Consider the following 10,505-nt stretch of genomic DNA (forward strand, 5'->3'; position numbering starts at 1 on the left):
GCCGCCACGAAATGCCTCCATTGACCGCAAAATTTTGAGCGCGGTCAACGGTCCAGTTACAGACTTAGCCAAATTTTTCGAGTTTTGTCCTGCACTGCATCAAATATTCCTACACACATCTCACAACCAATTAGTCCAAAAAAAATTCTACACTAATGAGAAAATCAAAAAGAAGAAAAACACATGGGTTGCCTCCCAAGAAGCATTTGATTTAATGTCGCGACACGACGCATATTACCATCATCATTTGAAATTGATCAAGGCCACCACATAGTTGCCATCAAATTTTTCCAGGTAGTGTTTGACTCGGTGCCCATTAACTCTAAAAACTTCACCATTTTTATTCTTCAAATCAAGAGAACCAATTGGAGTCACATGTACCACTTAAAAAGGGCCACTCCATTTTGACTTGAGCTTTCCCGGAAACAATCGTAATCGAGAGTTGAATAAGAAAACCAAGTTACCCTCCTTGAATTCCTTACTTCGTGCATATTTGTCATGTAAGTACTTCATTTTGTCCTTATACAAGGACGAGTTGGAATAGGCATGAAATCGGAACTCATCTAGCTCATTGAGTTGCTCTACCCAGAGATTTGCTGTAACATCCCACTCAAGATTTAACCTCTTCAGCGCCCATATGGCCTTGTGTTCTAACTCAACCGGAAGATGGAACGCCTTCCCAAATACCAATCGGTACGGAGACATACCAATTGGAGTCTTATAAGCAGTCCTGTAAGCTCAAAAAACATCATCTAGTTTCCTTGACCAGTCAGTCCTATTTGCATTGACAGTCTTTGACAATATGCTCTTTATCTCCCTGTTGGAGACCTCAACTTGTCCACTAGCCTGAGGATAATAAGGGGTTGATACCTTGTGATTGACACCATACTTTGCAAACAAAGTGTCAAATGCCCTATTGCAGAAATGAGAACCCCCATCACTGATGATTACCTGAGGAGTGCCAAACCGAGAAAAGATATTCTTCTTGAGAAACGCCACCACACTCCGGGCTTCGTTGTTGGGCAAAAACACGACCTCAACCCCCTTGGAAACATAATCAACGGCCATTAGAATGTAAGTGTTGCCACACGAACTAAAAAAAGTCCCCATGAAGTCTATGCCCCACACGTCAAAAATATCAACCTCAAGAATAGTGGTGAGAGTTATTTCATCCTTCTTGAAAATTCCAAATTCTCTCTGACAGTCATCACATCTCTTGACAAGCTCACCAACATCTTTGTATAGAGTAGGCCAATAAAAAATACAACTAAGAACCTTTGAAGAAGCTCTCGCCCCACCATGATGACCACTGTAGGGCAAAGAATGGCAAGAATCAAGAATACTCATTTGCTCCTCTTCCGGAACACATCTTCGGATCACACCATCATTACAAATCTTGAAGAGATACGGTTCGTCCTAATAATAATCCAAGTTGTCCCTTTTAAGCTTCTTCCTTTGGTTAGAAGAGAGCTCACTCAAAATAATGGTGGTCACAAGAAAATTGGCCACATCGGCGAACCAAGTCATACTATTCACAGAAACTGAGAGGAGTTGTTCATCCGGGAATGCATCAGTAATTTCGAGACCATCTTTGGGTCTCCCCTACTCTTCCAAGCGGGACAAGTGGTTCGCCACTTAGTTTTCACTTCCTTTCCGATCAACAATATATAGGTCAAATTCTTGAAGCAACAAAGCCCATCTCATCAATCTTACTTTAGAGTCCTTTTTGGTCATCAAGTAACGGAGTGCCGCGTGATCGGTATGAACAATCACTTTGGAACCCATGAGATAAGGCCTAAACTTCTCCATTGGAAACACAATTACTAGCAACTCTTTCTCCGTCACCGTATAATTGACTTGGGCATCATTCATAGTTTTGCTTGCATAGTACACCGGATGAAACATCTTGTTCACCCTTTGCCCCAAGATCGCTCCAACCGCAACGTCACTAACATCACACATGAGCTCAAATGGCAAGCTCCAATTGGGTGCGGTGATGATGGGAGTGGTAGTCAATCTATACTTGAGAAGCTCAAAAACATTCATGCACTCATCATTAAACACAAACTTTGCATCATTTTCCAACAATTTACATATGGGATTCACCACCTTGGTAAAGTTGTTGATGAACCTTCGGTAGAACCCTGCATGCCCAAGAAAGCTTCTCACTCCTTTGACAGAAGTAGGAGGAGGGAGTTTTGAAATCACTTCAATCTTCGCTTTTTCCACTTCGATACCGTTCTTTGAGATCTTATGGCCGAGGAAAATGCCCTTCTCGACCATAAAATGGCACTTTTTCCAATTAAGCACTAGATTTGTCTCCTCACATCGGGCCAACACTTTGTCAAGATTACCCAAACATTCTTCAAAAGAGTCACCCACAACACTAAAATTATCCATGAAAACTTCAAAGAAGTCCTCCACCATGTCGGTAAATAGCCATCATACACCGCTGAAAGGTAGCAAATGCATTACACAAACCAAATGGCATTCGGGAAAATACAAGGGTGCCATATGGACATGTGAAGGTAGTTTTCTCCTTGTCCTCTGGTGCAATCATAATCTGGATGTAGCCTGAGTACCCATCCAAAAAGCAATAGTAGGACCACCCAGCAAGTCTATCCAGCATTTGGTCAAGAAATGACAATGGAAAATGATCTTTGCGGTTTACTTTGTTCAGCTTCCAGTAGTCCGTGCATACCCTCCATCCGGTGACAGTCCTAGTACGGATCAACTCATTTTGCTCATTTGTGACCACAGTCATACCCCCTTTTTCAGCATACATTGTACTAGTGAAGTTTATGAACTATCCGAGATGGGGTACACCACCACTGCATCTAGCCACTTGATAACTTTCTTCTCGACAACCTCTTGTATAGCCTCGTTAAACCTCCTTTGATGTTCCATGGAGGGTTTGATATCATCCTCAAGTATAATTTTGTGCATGCAAAAGGCAGTGCTTATCCCCCGAATATCAGCTAAAGTCTATCCAATTGCCCTCTTCCTTCTTTGAAGCACCTCAAGGGTGGCATCTACCTGCACGTTAGTAAGACAAGAAGATAGAATAACAGGTAAAGTTGAACAAGGGCCCAAGAATTCATACCTGAGGTGTGGAGGCAACGACTTCAACTCCAATACTGGAGGTTCCTCGATTGAGGGCTTTGTTGGTAGAGTCTTTTTGTTTTCAAGATCCAAGGAGAGTTTACGGGGCTCATAGGAGTAAGATCCCATTCCTTGCAAGGCATTGACATACTCTACCAAGCTTTCATCCTCGGTCACATCATGGTTCAACAATACAGCTTCCAAAGGATCCTCCACATTGATCATGGCACTTGTGTCATCAACTATTACCTCCATCACCAGATCCATAAAAGAACAAACCTCAGTACTATTCGGCTGCCTCATTAATTTGCATACATGGAAGACAACCTTTTTGTCACCCACGCGAAAGATGAGCTCCCTTACTTCCATGTCAACCAATGCCTTCCCTGTTGCTAGGAAAGGCCTTCCCAAGATTATCGGCACCTTATAGTCGACTTCGCAGTCGAGAATCACAAAATCAGCAGGCAAAATAAACTTGTCAACTCGGACAAGAACATCATCAATAATACCAAGCTGCTTATTCATTGTTCTATCCGCTATTTGAAATCGCATTGAAGTAGCTCTCGGATGACCAATACCCAAAGTTTTAAATATGGAGTAAAGCATCAAATTTATACTTGCTCCCAAATCACACAATGCCTTTGCAAAATTCGCACTCCCAATGGTACATGGAATGGTAAATGCGCCGGGATCTTCAAGCTTTGGAACCATAGAGTGCACAATAGCACTCACTTGATGAGTCATTTTGATGGTCTCACAATCCATATATCTCTTTTTAGTTACCAAGTGTTTTATAAACTTGGCATATCCCGACATTTGCTCAAGAGCTTCCACCAAGGGCACATTGATCGACAAACTTTTCATCATCTCAATAAACGTCTTAAATTGGTTTTTATTCTTTTGCTTTGCAAGTCTTTGAGGGTAAGGTGGAGGAGGCCTTGTCAAGGGAGCCTTTGCTTTAGGCATTACCGTTTTCGGTATGTCTATCATGTGTTCCCTAGATTCACTTCATTTTGAGTCTCCTCCTCATTGTCATGAATATCAATTCTCACCTCACCATTCACATTCTCTTCACTCACTTGCTCAACAACTATAAGATCATCTTTATTTTGCACTTCAACATCATCACTCACAACTTCCTTTTGCTTGGAGGTACTTGCTTCACCACCTCTACCGCTCCTTGTGGTCACCGTCATTGCATGGCCAGTATTGTTCCCACCCCTCGGGTTTACTACCGTGTCACGAAGTAGTACCCCCTTAGGTCGAGTGTTTAAAGCTTGCAAAATCTGACCAAGTTGGACTTCTAGATTGCAGATAAAGTATTATGGGATACCAATTGGGCATCAGAGTCGGCGTTTTTCTTCATCAATTGTTCAAACATTGACTCAATCCACCCCATATCATTATTGGACGAGCTAGGACCTTGGGACGGAAATAGAGGTAGATGTTTAGTTGTTGAAACATTGGAGGCTTTGAAAACCCGGTCCCCGATTACCTTGATTACCATTATTCCAACCTCCTTGGTTGTTGTTGCCACCCCAGTTGTTGTTGTTACCCCAATTGTTGTTCCCCCAATTGTTGGAGTTGTTGTTGTTGTTATTGTTACAATTTCCTTGGCCTTGGTTGCTCTAATTCTGATTATTCCCTTGCGATCTCCATTGTTGATTTGGAGCATTACCTTGTTGTCCTTGATAGTTGTTGGCATACAAAACCTCTTCACTTTGCTCACAATACCCATCATCTGGGTTGTAACCACTATTACCTTGGTCAAACTGAACTTGACTGCTTTGTATTTGTTGCCCATGTTGTCTCCTCTTGTTTACCAATAAATTAATGTCTTCCATTGCGTTCACTTGCTTTGGTCTCTGAATCTGTTGAAGCTGTGCTTTGGCTAACTGGTTCATGGTTGTTGTCAACTCAACTATGATTTGTCCGTGTTCTTGAAGTTCCTTGTGAGGGATTATGACATGAGGGTTCCCCTGAGGAACATTTGCCTGAATTTGCCAGGTTGAGGAAGTGTCAGCCATCTTATCAAGAATCTCGTAGGCCTCAGCATAAGGCAGCTTCATAAAATTACCCCTGCTAGCTGGTTCACCACATATTGATTGGTCGTGTTTATATCCCAGTAGAATGCCTGTTGGATCATTGCTTCAGTCATATCATTGTTGGGGCATTCCTTGACCATGGTTCTATATCTATCCTAGATTTCATGAAGGGGTTCATTTTGTTCCTGTTTAAACGCAAAGATCTCATCCCTTAATACAACCATATGTCCCCGTGAGAAAAACTTGGCAATAAACTTGTCGGCCAACTCATCCCAAGTAGTGATGGAATGTTTGGGGAGTCTTCCGAGCCAGTCCAAAGATTTCCCTTTAAGTGAAAAAGGGAACAATCTCAGTCTCAATGCATCCTCCGACACATTAGTTTGTTTACTTCCCAGCAGGTATCCGCAAAACCCTTTAGATGTTTATATGCATTCTGATGGGGAGCACATGTGAAGTACCCTCTTTGCTCCAATAAGGTCAGCATGATATTTGTAATCTGGAAATTGTCCGCCTAGATCCGAGGTGGGACAATTGCACTTGTGTACCTTTCATTTGGAAGCACCCGAGGAGCTACTCGCGGAGGAGTTGGGGAAGGGTCTGAAATATTTTTATTGGCCTGGCGGCCTCTTCTTTGAGCTTGAGGTACGAGAGACACCTCATCCTCACCATTATCATCTACCTCCTCCCCAAGATAACATTTCTGATAGGATCATTGTTTGCCATTTTGTACCTGAATCGAATAACTCACACAAGTTAGTAAAAAAGAAGGAAAGAAAAACAAACACACAACTAGTCAGATAGTTATCCAAAACCGTTTAACTCCCCCGGCAACGATGCTAAAAAATGATCGGCTCCAACCCTATACCACTATATAATAGTGAGGAGTGATCGATGCAGCTTTTACCCGAAGGGTCAGGATCGATTTCCACAAGGAGTTAAGATTGGTTGAGAATTGAGTTTCTATATAATCTAGCTACGTGTGTTGATTTTAATTGCACTTCTAACCATGTTTGGTGTTGTTTCTATTCTAATTTTAATGCTAAGGATTGCTGAAAATAAGCTAAGTACAATATTTTTGTAAGAGTTTTCTCAAGTGATAAAAAGCACTAGGGAAGTGACTTACACCTAGGCGAGTATCTAATGGGATCTAAAATTTAGGACAAGCTTGTTATAATTAGGGTCGTGATATAACCATTACACATAATTGCTCACTCTATACCTCTCGGTAGTTTGAGTGACTTTGCCCTAATTATCTTTCTCAAGCCCAATTGGGTGTTCAAAGAATACAATTAAAATTGGCTCAAGCCGGATATTACTATTTCTAGGTTTAACCCTCTAATTGGGGCTATTAAATCTCTTGATTGCACCCCAATTCCTTGTTAGCCAGAATTTTCTAAACTTAGTCCCTCTTTCTCAAGAAGAGTCTAAGTCATAAAGGCATGAATCAATGTTTGCAATCGCCAATTCTACAATTAAAGCATGAAACAAGCTAAATATCACTAACCCATAAACAATTAAGCTCTAAAATAGAAGACCCATTAAATACCCCCACTAGGGTTGGGTCACAATCCTAGTTAATGGGTTTAGCTACTCATAGTAAAGGTAGAAATCAAAGATGGAGATGAAATATAAGCCATAAAAGTTAATTATAAGAAGAAAATCTAAGATTAATAACTAAAGTTGCTCTAAAATTACTCTAAGTAGTAAAATACAGTTGTTCACGAGCTCTTCAGTACAAAAGATAACCTAAAAATCTGAAAAATATATATTTATACACAACTCAAATTATTGGACAAAAATACCCCTATGTAGGTTCCGCTGTTAGCGCCGCCTCAGTAGTGAACCTTCCGCGGACGCGCTATTTCATCGCTGTCAGCGCTTTTAGCTTGTGTAGGTTTAACTCCTTTATGAGCTAGTTATGATTTTCTTGCTTCATTTTGACCAAACCCTGCAAACAATCACAATAAGTTAGTTTTCGGGAATACTTTTACACATTTTTGATCCAAAACCTAAGTAAAAGAGAGTATAAGATAGGCTAGAATCCGTAGTTATCATACAACATGATCATGACTAGCTCTAGTCCTAATATAGATAAGCGGTCACTGCAAATATAATCCGGTTTAAAAGTCCGGATTTGAATCCCACAGAGAACTAAGTTTTTGTTAAGAAAAAAAGAGTGACGTAAGCATGAAGGGTAGTTTAGTCTATTTATACATGGCTGGATTAGTTAAGTTTGTTAGATAGGTTTTTAGAAGTTAATCATGTAGGAGAGTGGTTAGTTAGAAGTTAACTCATTTATATATACAACCTACTGTACAGCTCATCGTAGCAGAATGAAAATATTACTGTTTCATTCATTTTCTTTTTCTCTTCTCCTCGTCTCTTTTTTCCCTTTCAACTAGGGTTTTTTAATGCATTCAATCCATAAACTTTAGCATGGTATCAGAGCTTTGAGCTCCAAATCGAAGCTCAAAATAGATCCAAATCCCCTTCTCTGCTCCACGATCAACTGTTATTTTCTATTTTTTTAGTCAATTTTGATCTCAATTTCTCAGATCTAAAGATTTGAATAACTCAACAATGGCGGTTGATGATGAAAACACAACTATCACTTCTAAGAATACATTGCATGTTTCATCGGATGATGAATTCGAGGAAGGTGTTACAGTAGTTGTGACTCATCCCCTGTATCTTGCCCCTGGTGATACTAGCGGCATTTCCTTGATTTCATTTCAGTTAACTGGAACTGATAACTACTCCTTATGGTATCGATCTATGCGGATTGCTTTACTAGGTCACAATAAGCGGGGAATTGTAGATGGCAGTTGGCCAAATGAGAGGTTTCACGACAAGTATTGGTATTAGTGGGAAAGGTGTAATGCTATTATACTGTCGTGGTTGATGAACTCAGTTGCTTCTTCACTAATTAGTGGTATAGCCTATGTCACTAGCGCACAGACAGTATGGCTGGATCTGCAGAAGAGATTTGATAAGGTAAATGATACTCGCTACTACAATTTACACAAAGAAACAACCGCTTTGTGTCAAGGTACCTCCTCTATTTCTGTCTACTACTCAAAAATTAAAGATATTTGGGATGAATTTGAGTTTGTAATACCTACACCTGGGTGTGATTGTGCCAAAACAAAGGAGTTTATTGTGCATCTACGAAAACAAAAGGTATATCAGTTTTTAATGTGCTTAAATGACTCCTATTCACAAGCTCGTAGTCAAATCCATCAAGCTTATGCTATGCTTATAAGTGATAAGAGTCAACGGTCTGTAGCTGCATCAGCTGGTGTATTAGGTCCTCCTCTTATTGTGAATGCAAATACCTATGACTCAACAACACTCTATAGTGCTAAGTCTAACTCTAACCCAAAGTTTAGAAAGAACTATAATGTTCAATGTAATTTCTGCAAAATGAAAGGTCATAGTAAGGAAAATTGTTATAAAATCATAGGCTATCCCTCTGATTATAAGTTCAAGAAGAAAGGGGTAGCTAGTGCACATAATGTAATGGTAGAACCTGGTTACTCTATGCCTCTATATGCTGAAAGTGCCTCTCAGTGTGTACCATTGCAGTCACTGCCTGCAAACTATAGTCATCATCATGCTATGAGTCAGGGTGCTGAAAACTATCAGGTACAAGGGAGCCCTAGTGCTTAGGCTCAGGCTGGCCCTGCTGCTTCACAGGTTCAAGGTGTTGTAAATGCCAAGCCATCATCTCAAGGAGATGGTTTTCCATTCACCAAAGAACAGTATGAGAAAATCATGCAGATCTTGTATAGCAGTCACAATCGCATTTCATCCTCTACTTCTCAGGCATATGCATCAGGTACTACCATTGCTCTTTTGGCTTCATCACCTAGTCCACAAGAATGGATCATTGACACAAGAGCCACAAACTATATGGTTTCAGATATTAATCTGTTAACCAAAACCTCCCTAACTACTCTCACTAATCCCAGAAAAGTTCTACAACCTAATGGAGATGTCACTCAAGTCACACACATTGGAGATAGTCATATTTCAGACAACAATGTCATTAAAGAAGTTTTCTATGTGCCTCAGTTCAAATTCAACTTTTTGTCAGTTTCCAAAGTGACAAGAGACTCAATATGTTTTGCTTCCTTTTATCCCGATTTCTGTGTATTTCAGGATCTCTTCAGTGGCAGGGTGAGGGAGATTGGTAGGGAGAGAGATGACCTGTATTTACTGTAGAGGCATGACTCTAAGAAGCTCACTACAATCTCATCGACTGCAGCTAGAATAAAGTCACACAGGAGGAACTCTACTATTGATGTTAGTTTGTGGCACAAAAGATTAAGACATGTATCTAGCATAGTTCTTAAGAAGTTGTTTCCTGCCAAACTAGCAAATATTACTGAAATCATAAATAAATTCACTGTATGTCCATGTGCTAAGCAAACCAGACTGCCATTTCCTAATAGCTGTATTAAAAGTACTGTTGCTTTTGATCTAATTCATGTTAATGTTTGGGGTCCCTACAAATATGCAACATTTGATGGTCATAGATATTTTCTAACGGTGGTTGATGACTTCACCAGATTGACTTGGTTGTTTCTCTTGAAACTAAAGTCTGATGTTTGTGTAGTTCTTACTCAGTTTGTTGTTTTTGTTCAAACTCAATTCAACAAAGTTCTAAAGGCAGTTAGGTCTGAAAATGGACCTGAGTTTATCAATTTTGTCTGTCATGCCCTATTTCAAAAATATGGTAGTATTCACCAAAAGACTTGTGCATATACCCCTTAGATAAATAGAGTTGCTGAGAGGAAACACATGCATATTCTGGAGGTAACTAGGGACTTGAGATTTCAAGCATATATTCCTATTAAATATTGGGGTCACTGCATTATTGCAATTGTCTATATTATCAATAGAATGCCAACTTTTGTACTTAATGGTTTATCTCCCTTTGAGCTACTATATGGACAAGAACATACATTGGAACATCTGAGAGTTCTTGGTTGCTTATGTTATGCCAAACAAGTTCAAGAGATAGATAAGCCCCTTCCCAGGGCCAAACCTACTATTCTTATGGGTTTTTCTGATACTCAAAAGGGTTATATGTTATTGGATCTTACTACTAACTGTTTCTTCATCAATAGGGATGTCTCCTTCAGGGAGGATATTTTTCCCTTTAAGGAGTCTCATTCATCTCCATCTGTGTTCTTGTCCTCTGATCCTTCTACTTATGGTGCAAACTATATATCTACTTCACATGAGCCTCACAATGTAGGACAAGCTTCTTCTCCTTCTACATATACTAATCTAAGCCCTGCAGGTGATGACTCAAGCTAGGAGGCACCAGAGCAGTTATCTAGTACCACTGAA

The 10,505-nt window shown here is 40.0% G+C and overlaps 1 protein-coding gene across 1 annotated transcript; it reads left to right on the top strand.

The window, feature by feature from the left end:
* The first annotated feature begins 7,727 nt into the window (after window positions 1–7,727).
* Window positions 7,728–9,923, top strand: LOC142175517 (uncharacterized). Its single transcript, XM_075242436.1, has 4 exons — window positions 7,728–7,987; window positions 8,078–8,792; window positions 8,844–9,339; window positions 9,415–9,923. The coding sequence occupies exons 1-4, from the start codon at window positions 7,728–7,730 to the stop codon at window positions 9,921–9,923; spliced, it is 1,980 nt and encodes a 659-aa protein (XP_075098537.1).
* The last annotated feature ends 582 nt before the right edge of the window (window positions 9,924–10,505 follow it).

Source organism: Nicotiana tabacum, chromosome 3 (assembly GCF_000715075.1).
Source record: "Nicotiana tabacum cultivar K326 chromosome 3, ASM71507v2, whole genome shotgun sequence".
Classification (NCBI taxonomy): Eukaryota; Viridiplantae; Streptophyta; class Magnoliopsida; order Solanales; family Solanaceae; genus Nicotiana; species Nicotiana tabacum.

Excerpts from the sequence above, each read along its gene's own strand:
- LOC142175517 (XM_075242436.1), top strand. The coding sequence starts at position 7,728 with ATGGCGGTTGATGATGAAAACACAACTATCACTTCTAAGAATACATTG. Across the intron at positions 7,988-8,077 it reads GGCAGTTGGCCAAATGAGAG|TGGTATAGCCTATGTCACTA; the intron begins GTTTCACGACAA and ends TTCACTAATTAG. Across the intron at positions 9,340-9,414 it reads TGGCAGGGTGAGGGAGATTG|CTAGAATAAAGTCACACAGG; the intron begins GTAGGGAGAGAG and ends CATCGACTGCAG.